General features: G+C 42.1%; 1 protein-coding gene across 4 annotated transcripts in view; it reads left to right on the top strand.

The window, feature by feature from the left end:
- The window catches only part of IL12RB1 (interleukin 12 receptor subunit beta 1), a 144693-nt gene extending 127738 nt beyond the window's left edge, over window positions 1-16955 (top strand). For all 4 annotated transcript variants that reach the window (XM_033954934.1, XM_033954936.1, XM_033954935.1 and 1 more), the window contains 3 exons: window positions 7066-7153; window positions 12891-12972; window positions 16061-16955. In XM_033954934.1, the coding sequence (XP_033810825.1) occupies window positions 7066-7153; window positions 12891-12972; window positions 16061-16495 (605 nt within the window). In that variant the 3' untranslated portion in view covers window positions 16496-16955. The remainder of the gene's footprint in view (window positions 1-7065; window positions 7154-12890; window positions 12973-16060) is intronic.
- The last annotated feature ends 303 nt before the right edge of the window (window positions 16956-17258 follow it).

Genomic DNA, 17258 nt, shown 5'->3' with positions numbered 1-17258 from the left:
AATTGAAGTCAGGCTCACCGGCCTGTAGTTCCCGGGGTCACCCCTCGATCCCTTCTTGAAGATAGGTGTGACATTCGCCAATTTCTAGTCCTCTGGTACCTCTCCAGTTTTCAAGGATAGGTTGCAAACATGCTGGATTGTGCCCGCTATTTCTTGTCTTAGTTCTTTCAGAACCCTTGGGTGGATCCCGTCCGGGCCCGGCGATTTGCCGCATTTTAACCTGTCTATCTATTTGAGGACATCCTCCTTACTTACCTCTATGTGTTCCAATTTTTCAGCCTGTTCTCCACTCGAGCTCCTCTGAGTCCGGTATATTAGACGTGTCTTCTCTCGTGAAAACCGACGAGAAGAACGTGTTCAACCTCTCAGCTACCTCTTTATCCTCCTTAATCACTCCCTTCCTATCACCATCGTCCAACAGCCCCACCTCCTCTCTCGCTGGTCGCTTCCCCTTTACGTAACTGAAGAATGCCTTGAAGTTTTTCGCCTCCCTGGCCAGCCCCTCTTCGTATTTCCCTTTTGCTTTTCTAACCTCTCGGTGGCATTCCTTTTGGCATTTCCTGTGCGCCTGGTGATTTTCCTCCGTTGGGTCCTATTTCCATCTCCGGAAGGATACTTTTTTGTCATTTATTGCCCTCTTTACTTCTGTTGAGATCCAAACCGGGTCCTTTGACCGCTTGTTCTTGCCACCTTTCCTGAAACTGGGGACGTACATTCTTTGTGCTTCCTGCAGGGTGTCCCTGAATAGGGTCCAGGCGCTTCCTACAGTCTCCATCCTAAGGATGTTTCTGAGCTTCCTCCCCACCATTTCCCTCATAGCAACATAGTTCCCTTTCCTGAAGTTGAGCGCAGTTGTTGCGGTCCTCCTTACTGTGGGTTGTGACAAACCCAGCACCAGCATTAGTTCGGTCCCTAATAGGATCGGGTGCAGAAGAGCTGATCAGATTGATTCTGGCGCTCAACTTGAGGCTGACCTCCCTTGCCCCTATGATCAGAGCAGTAGTGATCTGGAGCAGAGGCAGGCAGACTGGCAACAGCAGCCTCCAGGCTTTAGGGCAGCTAGAGAAGCCACAAGGGATATAGCTGCATTAGATAAACCCAGGCAGAGAAAAGCTGCTTTAGAGCCAAAGCCCATCCCCCGCTACAGGCTGAAGGGGATTGGCTCTGAGCAGGCTGAGACAAGCAGCAGGAGGAGGAGCAGCGAGTGACCAGGGTGAGTCACTCCCACAGCCTAAGGCAGGTGAGGAGCTGTGGAGCAGAGCAGGAGAGACAACCGTGCCAGATTGGCCCATGCAGGATTTGGAAGAAATCCTTCCCACTTCAAACTTCCAGATTCCAGACCGAGTGGAAAGCATGGAGGTACAAGTAGCTGGCCCTATGCTAGAGAGCCAGACAGAATGTATGGAAACTGAATGAAGAAAGTGAGTAACTGGGAAACCATTAGTGGTTTGTGGTTTTTTTTTTCCCTTTTGCCTATGTTTTTCTGCTGTGCAAACAAGCCTGAAGAATGTGAGATACGTTTGGACTTTATGAGTATTTTTGGGTTAAGAATAACACTTACCTGAATCCTAAACTATGGAAGTGATTTAAAGTCAAGTTTGGAAACAAGAAGCTCAAGATAGAACATTTTAAGTTTGTGTTTTGAACTTTAGAAATCCTGCTGTGGCTCCCGTTCCTGAAGAGCTAATTAGCTTATCTCCCTCAGCTGTTTGTTTTGCCTGCACGGGGAGCTGAGGGAAAAGCTGATCCGTTTGCAAGAGCTATATTGCCTAAAGAGTTTTGGTTTAATTTGGATTTACAGCAAAGGTTTATTTCAAACTTTATTTGGCTGCTGAAATCTGCTGTTACATGCCTTTGATATTAATGCTGAGAGAAAGTTTGAATTATGAGTGAACACCAGTGTAAAGCAATCCTGAGTCAGAGCACATGACCTCAGGAATAATCAACTACAGGAGATTGCTGTTTTGTGATATCTTTATTTTACAATTGACTTTATTTTTGAATGAAATGCAAAAGTGATTTTTGTTTTATGCTGCATCTTTTTGACCTCTGGGTCAGAATAAACATCATATTCCTATTTGAAGAACTTGGTTTCACTGGTGATATTTGGAAACTCTTTGCTTGCCTTGTCTCTCATAGGCCTAGGCGGTCGCCTAGAGCCACCTGAAAAGTCCTGAAGGTACCCCTGGTTAGAGGGGACACGCCAGAATCCTTGTGTTTGTCACACGACAGCCTGCCGCTGCAGAGGGTTTGTGACAGGGTGTCCCCCTTTCTAATGTGAATCTGATCGCGTTGTGGTCACTGTTGCCTAGTGGTCCTCCCACTTCTACCCCTCTTGCAGGCCCCCCTAATCCGTTTAGGATGAGGTCAAGAGTAGCACTCCCTCGCGTCGGTTCCCTGACTAGTTGCTCCATGAAGCAGTCCCTCACAGCTTCTACAAATCCTGTTTCCCTAGTGCAGTTGGAGTGACCCGTACTCCAGTCAATCCCCGGGTAGTTGAAGTCCCCCATCACTGTTACACTTTCAGTCCTGCATTCTTGTCTCAGTTTAGCTTCCAAGTCGTGTCCGACTCCTTCCGGCGTACCAGGTGGCCGATAGTACAGCCCCAGTTTTATGCCTGCACCCTTGTTTCCCGGGTTGTCATACAACATATAATGAAAAATTGGGATCGTTTGAATTATAGCTTTTGGTGGAACTCTCTATGTCACATATTTAAAATGGAAAAGGTAATTGCCATGCAGCAAGGGAATTTTAAGAAATTTCAGGATATTTGGGAGCCATTAACAAAATACTGTAATGAATGAATATAATTTTCCCCCTTAAATATGCACATCCAAGGTGGGGGGGGGAAGGGTGGGGGGATTTGGGGTTTCTTATGAGTGCAAATAATGTGGAGGGGGTTATTATATGTCTTCTTATGTTTGATGAAAGTTATTGAATATGGGGTAGGGAGGGATATGGGATCTGAATTAGATTTTAATAGGATATTAAGTGATGTATTTAAGTATAAATTGATGTTATATGCTGTTGCACTTATTGTAAGTTTTAAAAATGAATAAAGAATATTAAAAAAAGCCCAAAATTATTTTAAAGAAAAAAAAACAACTTACAACTTTGTCCACTAGATCAAGGAATAAAGGAAAATAAGGATCCAAGAATCAATCTAGATCAGGGCTGCCCAAGTCCGGTCCTCGAGATCTACTGGCAGGGCAGGTTTTCAGGATATCCACAATGAATATGCATGAGAGAGATTTGCCTGAACTGCCTTCTTGGTATGTAGATCTCTCTCTCATGCATATTCATTGTGGATATCATGAAAACCTGGCCTGCCAGTAGATCTCGAGGACCGGACTTGGGCAGCCCTGAAATTAAAAAAAAAAAAAAATTAAAAAGCATATTCACAGTATAAGAACGCAGCCAGCCTAAACAGCATTATCTACAGATGTAAGCAAGATTTCAGGTTCTTCTCTTACTTACAGAAACTTGACCAACTGTTTTAGGTCAAAAAGTTGAAATGACATAGAGACTTATAAAAAAATTACGCATATATAAGGAGATCTTAATATGAAGCTAGCGTTAAGAGCTAACCCCCTAGCCTTCTGAGCCAGGAATTCTTGGCATCTTTTCTGAGATATTTTAGATAGATAACGATAAATTCTTACTTTTGAACCCCAAAATCGTTTATTCATATGCTGAAAATATAATCATAAAACAGTGTTGTAGTCAGGTTCTAGATCAAACATGACCATTAGAGTAGTTCTCTGAATGATACAATCCAATACAGATCCTAGAAAATCGGTAATATTTATAACCGTCCAATCTCAGCTCAGGCCTGCCCAGTTTTTCTCACAGCGCAGGGCCATGCTGCAGCGCCAGTCTTGCTCACAGTGGCGCCGTGCATGCAGTCCAGAATGCTGCCTCCGAGGAAGGGCGAGTTGCTGTCTGCTGCAGCCCCAGTTCCAAAGGTGGGGGGCAGGCAGGGCTCAATGGAGTGCTTGCGCAGTTGCACTTTTCTAGCTGTCTAGCTATGCTACTGATATATCTTATGTTTCAACTTTTTTATTAATTTCTTTAAGAACATCATACAATAATGCTTGAAAGAAAATAACATTAACAATAATTCCATAAAAGCAATCATAATCTTTACATGAAACAAGAATAAATAAACTCCCTTCCCATCCCCTCTCTCCCTATTTCTGGATATGTATTAAATTTCCAAACTGACAGGGACATATACATAAATTATTTTAAAGATCTTTTATGTAAATTTCCAATGGACTCAAGTCTCCTTAAATTTCCTGGAATCACCTTTTTCTTCTGCTAATATTTTCTCATACTGGTAATATAAACAAAGGGCTCCTTTTACGAAGCCACGGTAGCGGCTTCAGCGCGCACGACGTTTCATCACGCGCTAACCCCCGTGCTAGCCTAAAAACTACCGCCTGCTCAAGAGGAGGCGGTAGCGGCTAGTGCGGCCGACGGTTTAGCGAGCGGTATTACGCTTTAAACTGCTACTGCGCCTTCGTAAAAGGAGCCCAAAGAGTCTCCCACCAGAAAGGTAAATGTAATCTGTCCCAATTTATCCAATTCCTCATAATCAATTGTAAGGCAACTCCAGTCATAATAAGGAGAAGATTATCCTTATATTTTTTAAGTGGACTCTTTTCCCCTCTTTTACAAAGCTGCGCGGCAACAGCCCCGAAGCCCTTTAAATCTCTATGGGCTTTGGGGCCGTTACCGCAGCTGCCCACGCTAAACGGCTTCGTAAAAGAGGCTCTTTGTCATATGTGAAGTTCCAAACAAAATTACTCCATAGGATAGCGGTATGGGGACTTCAAGAATAAAAATGATCTTTTTCCAGATAGACTTCCAAAAAGCCAATATTAAGGGACAGTGAAATAAAAGCTGATCTAAAGTTCCCACTTTTGCATGACAATGCCAACATCTATTAGAGTTTTATCTAATTTCTGCAGTCTCACTGGGGTCCAAGCAACTCTATAATGTAACTCTTTAATGTAAACCACTTGCATCCCATGTACTGACTAAACGTATCTTTATTGTAAACCGTTTCTATCCCATGTACTGTCAAATGTATCTTTATTGTAAACTGCTTCGAACTTCACGGTATAGCGGTATATAAGAAATAAATTATTATTATACATCAAAAAAATGTAAAGTTTGTCTCATAGATGCTGACGCCGTACATTGCGCTCTACGCTTCCAAAGTAGGGGCCACTGAGCTACTGATATATCAAATTAAGTAAGGGCTCCTTTTACGAAGGCGCGTTAGGGCCTTAACGCGCGGAATAGCACGCGCTAAAATGCCACGCAAGTAGACTTACAAAAAACTCACAGTAACTGGTAATTTCAGAATGAATTGGAACAGTGCTCAGAGTAAGTTCATAGTTGTCAGACCAGAACACCGTATATTATGTACAGTATATTGATATTAGATCCCTAGTATGTATCAAGTTAGGATAAAAATTTGTATCATAAAACTTGTACAGTAATTATGGCAAATCATAGCCTGTTAACTGGATATTATGTATGTTTAACCTGTAACCCGTTCTGAGCTTTTGGGCAGAATGGGATAGAAAATGAATTAAATAAATAAATTAGAAACACAAATTACCAAGATGAGAGCAACCTATACCTTCCTCAGGAGTCTGTATAAATGGGGTAAAAACCAGGTTGATACGCACAATAGTGCGTTAATCTCCTGCTACAATGCTGAAAATTAAAAGCCAAATTACAACAAATCTAGACAGTTACCAGATGCTAGGGTCCACCTTGGGGATTAGCGGCCAAGAAAAGGATCTGGGTATCCTCGTAGCCAATACGATGAAACCTTCCGCCCAATGTGTGGCGGCGGCCAAAAAAGCAAACAGGATGCTAGGAATTATTTACTAAGGGATGGTTAACAAGACTAAGAATATTATAATACCCCGTATCACTCCATGGTGCGACCTCATCTGGAGTATTGCGTTCAGTTCTGGTCTCCTTATCTCAGGAAAGATATAGTGGCGCTAGAAAAGGTTCAAAGAAAAGCAACCAAGATGGTAAAGGGGATGGAACTCCTCTCGTTTGAGGAAAGACTAAAACGGCTCTTCAACTTGGAAAAGAGCTCTTTAGCTTAGAAAAGAGACGGCTGAGGAGAGATATGATTGAAGTCTACAAAATCTTGAGTGGAGTAGAATGGGTAGAAGTGGATCGATTATTCACTCTGTCAAAAATTACAAAGACTAGGGGACACTCGAAGTTACAGGGAAATACTTTTAAAACCTATAGGAGGAATTTTTTTTCACTCAGAGAATAGTTAACTGGAACGCGTTGCCAGAAGATGTGGTAAAAGCGGATAGCGTAGCTGGTTTTAAGAAAGGTGCGGACAAGTTCCTGGAGGAAAAGTCCATAGTCTGTTTTAAGAAAAACATGGAGGAAGCCACTGCTTGCCCTGTATTGGTAGCATGGAATATTGGCCACCGTGATAACAGGCTTGATGGACCATTGGTCTGACCCAGTAAGGCTAGTCTTATGTTCTTTACTTATTCTTTTTCAGTTCTGATGACCTTTTAGAGAGGTAAAGCTTGCTGGACTAAGTATGCCTTCACCTTCTTAGGAAAGGATAAAATATTATTGTTAACCTTTTGCACATCTCTTGCCAAGGCATTCCAAAATCTCTTGGCAAGGCATTCCACAAACCTGGTCGATCAGGCAAAATCATTAATCTTATCACTATCAAAGAGAGCACTTGCAATTGTTCTTGACTCTCAAATCTTAGAGTCTTGATAAGGCATTATACATACTTGTCATACATTGAGTTGCTTCTTCATGTAACACCTTAAAGATCAATAATCCACATATATCTTGTAAAGCACTTTCCAAGTTACCTAGGTCCCTCCTTAAGCTCACATGTTAACCCTGGTGCATATTTTATGATTATTAAAACTTTGTTTTGCTGAAGTTGCTATGTTTGATGTGTATTGCCTTTTCATTGTAATATTGATTTAAGCTTCCAATAATTAAAAAAAACCTCTAAAAAAATTTTAAAAAGCATTTTTCTTCTAGATGAAATATCGCCTGATTGGATTCCATTGGCCATAAGTTTGATACTTGTTGTTTTTGCCACTGGAGGAGTCTGCAGTTGCAGAAAACGGTGAGTACCTACATTCCCCTCTAGAAGAGTGCTAAGGAATCTGTTACAGGATATCCCTCCATTAGAAAGACCCATTCAATAGCTTCTCTTATCCTCTTCCTGCATCACATTGAATATAACATAAGAATAGCCTTATTGGGTCAGACCAATGGTCCATCAAGCCCAGTAGCCTGTTCTCACGATGCCTGAAAAAACAGGTCATTCCAGTAAAAATGTGGAATCAGGCAATGCCTTTTCTTCAAAATTGTCTATCAAACCTCTTTAGAGATCTAGCACAGGAAGTGCCTAGTCCGCCATATTGGGAATGGACCTCCTATTGCTATGGTTCTGGCTGCTGCACCAGACGATGGTTTCCCATTACCCACTGTACAGAAAATCTTAGAAACTGTGGGCCTGATATTTAAAGGCATTTACCCAGAGACTCCCTAAGTCTATAAATATGTACCTACTGTTTTACGCTGAGGACCAAATTCTATATATTACCTATAAAATTGGTGCCCAAAAAATCTACGCTTAGTGCTACTCTGTAAACCACTTCTGACATTAGGCATGGCTTACAGCAGGGATCTCAAAGTTCCTCCTTGAGGGCCACAATCCAGTCGGGTTTTCAGGATTTCCCCAATGAATATGCATTGAAAGCAGGTCATGCACATAGATCACATGCATTTTCATTGGGGAAATCCTGAAAACCCAACTGGATTGCGGCTCTCAAGGAGGGACTTTGAGACACCTGGTTTACAGCAGTGTTTCTCAACACGTGGTAAGGGTACACAGGCCGCTTGTTGGGCATACACGGCCTAGCCACTGCACATGATATTCCCTGCCCGCCCGTTGAAGACGCAACCACCACTAGGGATCCTTCCTTGCTGCCTTCCCCACCCGCTGAAGCTGAAGCTGCTGCTGCTGACAGAGGTCCCTGTCCGCCCTCCCTGCCTGCCTGTCCATCAAAGCCACCGGGATCCCTCCTTGCTGCCTGCCCCACCAGCTGCCAGGGTTCCCTACTCCCCCCTCCCTTCCAAAGCCGACCCACAGGGCTTCCCTCATAGGAAAGCCTTCTGGGTCAGTGAAGTGGGGGAGGGGTGCCCAGGGGGGGGGGGTATCCCAGTTACCTCCTCGCTCATTCTGCCTTCAGCGGCTTGTTGGTGGAATGTGCAGCAGGCAGCGGTTCACATGCAGCACTTAGCAGACCCGGAAACCTTCTCTACGACGTCAGGACTGACGTCGGAGGTAAGGCTTGTGGGTCAGCTACATGCAGTGTGTGAATTGCTGCCTGCTGCGCATCCCCTGGACAAACCGCTGAAGGCAGAAAGAGTAGTGTGATTCAAACAAGCAAGAGGAAAAAGTAAGAAAGGAGTGGGGGGAGAGAGAGAAGGAGCACATTGGAACATTGGAGGGGTATGATTCTTGGACAATGGCTGGAAGGCAGTGAGGGGGCATGAACTCAACATAGAAGGGAACACAGAAGGGAGGGAAGAAGGGGGAACTAACTTGGAACAGGAGGGAGGGAATAGAAAGGGACAATTGTTGGGCATCAGTGTGTGAGTGAGAGGGAAGAAAGAGGAAAATTGGGCATTGAGAGAAAGAGGAGAGAGGTAGAGATGTATGGGGAGAGAAAGATGAGAGGAGAAATGTTGGATATGGTGGTAGAGAGGAAACAGAGGGACAGATTGAAGGAGATACAAGAGGGAGGAATGTTGGACATAGTGATGGAGGGAGAGTTGTGGCATGGTGCTGCAGAGGGGTGATAGAAGGAGAAATGGGCATGGGGCAGGTGGGCAGTGGTGAAAAAATACTGCACATGATCTGGGGGATGAGAGAGGGAGAAATGTTGGATGTGACAATAGAGGGGATGGGAGAAATGCCTTCAAGAAAGGTGGACAGTAAAAAAGAGAGAGAGGGAGATTTGTTGCCAATAGGGGTGGAGGAGAGAGGAGGAAAAGTTGGACTCATGGAGGTACAGAGAGAGATGTTGGTTGGGGAAGAGAATGAGTTCTGGAGGAGAGGAAGCATGCAGGAGGCAGAAAATGTTGGACTTATGGAGAGAGACAGTGAGAGATGGATGGGGAGGGCAGAAAGGAGGGAAGGAGAAATGTCACACTCAGGGGAAGGAGAGAGGCGAGAGAGTGAAAAGTTGAACTCATGGAGGAAGAGATAGAGATGTTGGTTGGGGGAGGGAACTAGAAAGAAGTGTGCAGGAGGCAGAGAGAAAGAGATGTTGGATTGGAGGAAAGGAGGGAGAAATGTTGAATGTGACAGTAGAGGGAGTGGGAGAGATGCACCCTGGATCCTTCTCTCTCTTTCCCCACTCCCTATGCAGCAAGGGAGGGAATGAGAGAATGACAGTGAGAGAGAGAGAGGGAGACATGTTGCCAATGGGGGTGGAGGAGAAAGGAAGAAAAGTTGGACTCATGGAGGGACAGAGTGAGATGTTGGTTGGGGAAGGGAATGAGGTCTAGAGGAGAGGAAGCATGCAGGAGGAAGAAAGAAAGAAATATTGGATGCACAATCAGAAGAAAGCGCAACCATATTACCTAAAATGTCAATTGTGATGGGCATCTAACTGAGGGTTTACAGTTCTCTGTCTTATTGTTGGCATGTTCTACCTCCTGCTGCGATACTTGATTGTTTTGTACTGTTCCTCTTTGATCCACTTTTGGTTGTATGCTCCCTTTTGCAATTGCTAATTGGAATACAGTAATTGGAAAAAAAAAAGAAGAAAGTGCAACCAGAGACGTATGAAATCACCAGACAACAAAGGCAGGAAAAATGGTTTTATTTTCAATTTAGTGATCAAAATGTGTCAGTTTTGAGAATTTATATCCGCTGTCTATATTTTGAAAAAAAACCCCAAAAAATCAACACACCCCAAAACCAAAAAACAGGATAGAGTCGGTTCAGAGGAAGGCTACTAAAATGGTCGGTGGTCTTCTTCATAAAGCATATGGGAACAGACTTAAAGATCTTAATATGTATAATTTGGAGATAGCAGTCCATCTCCCACTGAATATTCTGTTTAGCAGATTGGTTGGTGACCAGTTATGTCGCACAACATAGTCGGTCATTGCCAATATTCATCAGCTTGCCGGCTAAGGCGCATGACCAGATAGATCTACCTTTTATCTTTGGTTGCTAGGCCTTAGCCTGCCAATCTTTGTCACAAAATTGCCAATGATCGGGATGGGGTGGAGCTAAAGTAGAAGGGGGGACTTTTTTCTTGATACAGCCTTCGGGCGAAACATGTCGGAGTGACAGGTCCCTTCCCGATAATTACTGACAAAGGGAAAACTCAGAAAAAGAAAAAAAGATAAGTTGAAAGATTAATTATTTATTTACTGAAGTATTGAAGCACTAAAGCACTTTATATAAAACACAACGGTCTGATGAGGAGGCTAGTGCCACGTAGTATTTGGCCACTCAAACCAATTGGCTAATACTGGCACGTCTGAAGACCAATGAATAAGTCAAAAGCTATAAGTAAACATGCTGTGAAGTACTGTATCTGGAGAACACGAGTGACAGTATAACAGTACAAAGGATTGCTGCACACATTACTTATTCAACAAACAATTATTGGCGTTAATTGTCACCCCAATTGGATTTACGCATGCATCTTGCTAAGAGCTATTCTATAAAGATGTGTGTAAATCTCTTAGCGTGTACCTGAAAAGGGGGCATGGCCATGGGAGAAGATTGGCAGGTGAGTGGTGGCATTTATTAAAGATGTGTCCAGTATAGAATTTGTGGGATCTACGCTTAATTTAGGTGCAAGCATTTATACCAGGTTTTAGTTGGTGTAAATCCTTGCACTTAAAAGTTAGGCATGGATCTTGGCGCTCTGTGCTATTCTACATGTGGTGCGCTACTTGACCTAGCAAGCAAGTTTTAAAAATTTGATTAAATTGCATTATCATATTTCATAACGATGTAGAATTAAAAAATCAGGGTACCAACAACACTCAAATCACACTGGACGTGGACAATCCCGGGCATACATAAGGTGAGCGGGTAGAACTATAATAAATTAAAGAAAAAAGAAACAGAGGAGATTGGAACAATAGGGAAGGTCATTGTTTCCATTTAAATTTCTTTTTAAGAAAGGAGTAGCCTCAAAAGGTTTCAAGATTCAAATGCATCCTTTTAAAGCTAACTTTTTAGTGATCCTTTGAACCTGTTAAGTATTTTCTCTTCCTTAATATAGGTCGGCAGCAAAGGTGAAAGGGAAGAGTGCACGCTGCACAAACAGACAAAAATCACCAAGGGTCTCCAAATATGGAACACCTGAGATGGACATATATTGACCCCCTGATGCAGACGATTGTACCTAAACACAGACCTTGTCGAGCCCATAAATAAAGTCCATCACAGGTTTTCCATATTTGGAGGCCCTTGGAGGAACTCGATCTCCATTTTTTTAGTGCTGATTTTTGATCGTCATATGAGGCCAGCAGCGTGTTAGATTTCAAGAGAAAATGGGATATTCATGTGGGATCTCTAGGAGAGTAAGAATCAGGGAGTGGGTCATTGGTATGGGCAGACTCGATGGGCTATGGCCCTTTTCTGCCGTCAATTTCTATGTTTCTATGTTTCTATATGTAGAGCGAGGGTCATAATGACTGCAGTAGTCAGATTGTTGTTACTTATCCTGGAGATTTTTGCCCCTGTACATTTTTATTCTATCATTTATTGTTATCTTATTGTATTTCTTTATCTTATTCATGTGTGATATTTAGACGTACTGTTTCAATAAAGTCTTCTTTAAAGTTTTTGGAAAAAAGCTGTCCTGATTTTATACAAATAATTACCCGGATATCGTTGTATGGAGAGATCTGATACAGATCGCTCTGTATGGATATTCGGCACTGCTCACTCCCTGGATAGCAGTGTTGAATATCTGTGACTAAATTTAAGCATTTGCAGCCAGCATTTAAAACAGATGCCAACAGGAGTCTTTAAATACTGACCCAGACAATACTCAGAGTATCAATGTGTCAGCTCTGATGCTCTGGCATTTCCTGTATGGTTCTGACTTCTAGCCCTCTTTCGTTATTCCCTAATATATTTTAATATATTGCTACAATTTCCTGATTGGAGCAGCACTGAAAGTCTTGTTTAAGTCACCTGGTCAGTATTTCTCCTATGAAACCTTTCTACGGTACTTGTTCCACAATGCTATGGTTGCCATTTGTTTAAGAGTTTATGTTCCTTGACGCCATATTTGTTGTAGCTGCAATCAAATTGTATTATAGTTCTGACCTGTTTTTATTTAAATTGAAATGACAGCTCCCTACATTAAGGCTATGTACAGACGGCCCTAAATTCAAGAAATTTTTAAAAACTCAGTTCGTTGACGCTTATATGTGGAGGGCGCAGTAAGTTCCATTTGTTTCAATTTTTGGAAACATTATTGTACAGGATGTTATTTACTGCCTGCTTGTAGGCTTCAGAAAATAATGTATGCTGTATGTGGATAAGATTTTAAATGTAGATAATGGTGATTGGATGTCACTTTAATTTTATAAATGTTTGATACTTGGAAACCGCTTAGAGGGTATACAAATTTTTAAAATAAAAATAATAGGGCCCGAGGACTGACTGACTGTTTTTATGACACAAAGATTAAAAGAAACTCTAGCATATATCTTACAATCTCTTCTAGTCAAATGTGAGATTCCTTCACTGACCTACTGCTTCAGCCTCTCATGTGTTTGAAGTTATTAATTTAACAACTATCTTTCAGAATAAAGAGCAGACTGTGTCCTGTGGTGCCGGACCCTTATGACAGCAATGCTACAAAGTTTCCCACTGTTGAGCCAGATCTGGTAAGCTCATTCTGAACATCCTTTAAGTTTCAAGTTTCTTCAAGTTTATCAGGATTTTATATATTGCCTATCAAAGTTATTTAAGTGGTTTTTACAATCAGGTACTGAAGCATTTTCCCTATCTGTCCCAGTGGGCTCACAATCTATCTAACGTATCTGGGGCTATGGAGGACTGAGTGACTTGCCCAGGGTCACAAGGAGCAGCGCGGGGTTTGAACCCACAATCCAACCAACATAACAATGGGTTTTGGTGGGTGAGCAGGTCACAGAGGAAGAATTGGGGTAGAGGAGAGGAAGGGAAAGATGATTGTTGTACATGAAAAAAGTAAGACATCCTCGAAAATAAGCCCTAGTGCGTTTTTTGGACCTAAAATTAATATAAGACACTGTCTTACTTTTGGGGAAACACTAATTGATTTGTTTGGATTCTCTAAGAATGTTGTTGAATGGCTAACCTATAGAAGGATGAATTGGCAGCCAAAGGTTCTAGAGAACTGCAATGCAGCTTAACATTCTTTTGTCTTAACTTATGGACAATATTGGAGAATTCATGTCCACATTGGGAGGAGGGTAAGGGTAAAGTACTGCACTAGCTAAGGAAGGAGAATTCTTATGGACCAAAAGCATCCTTAAATAGAAAGGTCTTTAGATTCATCCTATATACGGGTAAGTTTCATAGTTCATAGTTTATTAAAATTTGATTAAACGCTAATCATAAAATTTGAAATGTTGTACATTAAAATAATATCTGAATATAAAAAACAGGGGATTGACACCAAATAACAGACAAGACCTAACAAAGACCAATCAAACTCAACATAGGGTAGGATAGCAACAGGAGGAGAGTGTCACACAGCTATCCCCTGCTCTGACCGGCAGGCGGCTTAGCTGTGCCGAATCCTGACCTGTCGGCGTGGCTTCCCCAGGAAAGATGAAGGCTTTTCAGGTAAAACAGACCTAGGCACCTGCCTAGTCTGCCAAGCCACACTGAGATACTTTACCAAAAAGAATACACGATTCAGGTTTGTTCAAATTCACATACTTAGGCTTTATTGAACAGGGGGGTCTGAATACTTTCAGCCACTCTCATAGAATGCAAAAATTAAGCATAAAACAAGAATAGCTTATAGTTGTCAGAATGGCTTGAGAGCCAAGTATGGCATACAGTCCCAATTCCCTGGACTTTCTCTGCTTTAAAGCTAGTCCTCTTCACCAGGGTTCACATAAACAGAAATGCCATGAAAATAAACTTCCAAACAATGAAAACAAACTGCATAACAGAGCAGATAAATGAAGTAGCAAACTTTAGAAATAAAGTTCCAAGCTTCCCAGCTAACCTAGCTGGGTAACTGTTTAGTTTTCAGAGCAGACTCCTAGGCTCATTAGCATCAGCTGAGCTTCCCAGCCACGAGCACAGCAGGATATTAGATAAGCTGTGAGCTTTACTGAGGCTTTATCACAGAGGCTTCACACTATCAACAATACAGTTCTTTAAGCAAACACTGACCTCTGGGCAGTCCCAAAGTGAAACAGAGAGGTTTTCCTTCTCTCCCTAATCAGTGACACCTGGGCTCTGGTTGCAGAGAGCCAGCACTCAAATGCAGCTTAGTGAGACAGATACTCGGCTTCCCTTCAGCTTATGGACTAACCTCCATTCCCTCTGGGTTATAGTCAGCTTCTGGACACACTTCAGCAGTGTCCATTGCCTCCTCTTTTCCAGCAGCTGGGCTCAAGCTTGGGAAGTCCTCTGCCCTCTCCACGTCCTCACTACTGTGGGGTTGAGGAGGGAGACTTCTCTCCTCATTTGCCTGTGTGCACTGCTGCTGGTCGTGCCTTTGCCTTGGTTCCTCAGCTTCCCCTCTGTTCCTGCTCTCCTTTCTGTGATTCAGTGCTCTGCTTTTACGTGTATCATAGCCCCACCCCTCTCTCCTAGGAGCAGGGGGGTTGGGCAGGAAATCCCTAGGGAAATAACTCTGGTTTCTCCTAAGCTGATATTGTGCATACCTTGCAGGACTAGGTCTCCATTTCTCAGTAAAAGTCCTATGAGGCTTTCTGATGAACTTATTATTCTGATATGGCATTGTCTGCTGTATATTCTTAGGTTTAAACCCTTCTTGCTCTACCTCACTGTCTGAGGAGTAGTCAGCCAATTTAATATCCTTACTTTTAACCTGGTCAGCTCTCCTGACCAGGGACCGTGCTCTGCTTTTATCCACTACAGGGACAAAGCTTGCTACGGGTTTGTCACAAGAGAAGGGAAAACTACAATTTTATGAAGAAAAAGAGAACAGAAAAAGTGAAAACAAGAGGGAAGGGGGGAGTGAGATAAAGAGAGAATAAGATATCAGAATCATTAAATTACTCGTAGGCATCTTTAAAAAGGAAACATTTTAAACTACCCTTAAATTTCATTCCTGATATGACTTGGAAACGCGTTCCATAAAGTAGGGGCTACAACAGAAAAGATTGTTTTATGTGTTGTGTCATAAAATATGTGGTGAAGTGAAGGAATTGAAAGGAGATTTTGTTGGGAAGATCATAATAGTCATGATGTTGTGTGAGGGATTAATAGTCTGTTGATGAAAGCCGGTGTGCTTTCTTGTTTTGTTTTGGAAACAAGAAGTAAGATTTTGAAGGAGAAGCCAGTGGGGTATGGGCAACCAGTGAGCATGTTACAAGAGAGGAGTAACATGATTGTATTTTTTAGCCTTGTAGATGAGTTTAACCGCAGTGTTTTGTATTATCTGAAGTCGTCTGATTTCTTTTTGGTTTATATCTTGGTACAGAGAATTGCAATAGTTCAGATGTGTTATAATTAGAGAGTGAATGAGGATATTGATGGATTTTTTTTTATCTAACAGACCTGAAATTGAATGGATCATTTTTAACTTATAAAAACATTTTGGACTACTGAGCTAATATCCTGGTGACAGGATAGTTTGTCATCTAAGATTACACCTAGTTATGTCCTGTCTTAGAGTCTCCAAGAAAGATAATGAAATCCATGTTTTCAACATAATCGATCCACAAAATAGGTGCTCAGTGAGAGAATGCTTGTAACAATCTCCTTTCAACATTTTTTTTGCAGGTTGCCACACCAAAAGCCCTACTCACTTCTACAGTCTCTTCTGAAGAGACTGAAGCTGTGGAGGCCCTGATGGTTTCTTTCAGTCCAGAGAAGGAATCACCGGTGGTGAACAGGGAGCTTTCAAGGGACTACAACATTAGTGTGGAGAAGGCTGAAGCAGAGGTGTTAATGGATAGGCAGGCCACCACCACAACGGAAGCTGAAATTGAGATAGATGCAGACCTCCCTTTTGAGTACAGGAGACAGATGCTACTGACGTCCATAGTGGGGGAACGGGAAGATGAAAAAGACCTGGGTGAAATGTTTGGTGATTCTGATCAGAACGAGAGTGACAAAAAAGACACAGAGCTCTTTATCAATACAGATTTTTCCATGGTACCATCAAGTCTTTTCACCCTTCAACTGAAAGTCAATTTGTTCAGCCCAAATGAATGAATTTAGGCCAAGATCTTATGCAACATAGACCAAGTACACAATATGCCAGTCCTAGAGGAGTCACTGAGTTTTCATGTGGAATCTTGTGCACTACAGATGCAATGGAGATAACTATTGACTTTAGTGAGCATTATATGGGCAATGGAATGACTTCTAAAATAAATTTTTGTACAAATAAATAGAATGAGAAGCATCATAGGCACCAGAGTTTCACCAATGGAAACCTATTTGAATAATGTACAGCTCAATTAGTAGGGGCAATACTCTGCCCTTAAGATTCTATAAGAATCCCAAATAGCGCGACTTTTAATGGTTTTTGATTCCAAACTAGTATGGTTGCAGAGTTAATTCACTTTGAATGTAGAAATCAGTGACAACAAACCCGCCGTAGGTGCTATCTTCTTATTGGACTAACCTGATTTTTCTGAGATACTTTATAAAGACTTCACTGTTCTACTGATCTACTGTTATGTTAGAAGTTTCATTAGACTGCACAAGAGATGGTGTAGTGGTAAATGCACAGGGCATTGTTTGACATCACAGTCCATTTGACTTTCAGTTGAGTAAAACCATGTTAATTCTAGAGCAAATGGTACCACTGAAGAGACATATCCACCCCACTTTTTACAAGAGCCCCAATAACAATGTATGATGAATCTTGATGACTCTTACAAAACAACACAAAGCTCTTTGGAACTATAGTCCCAGATGGCTTTTGTTATCAGGCCCTCACAGCCTGTGAAGCTTTCATCTGGAGATTAGT

This window comes from Geotrypetes seraphini, chromosome 8, assembly GCF_902459505.1.
Source record: "Geotrypetes seraphini chromosome 8, aGeoSer1.1, whole genome shotgun sequence".
Lineage (NCBI taxonomy): Eukaryota > Metazoa > Chordata > Amphibia > Gymnophiona > Dermophiidae > Geotrypetes > Geotrypetes seraphini.
The sequence above is the reverse complement of the archived record's forward strand: the minus strand, read 5'-3'. Positions and strand labels throughout refer to the sequence as shown.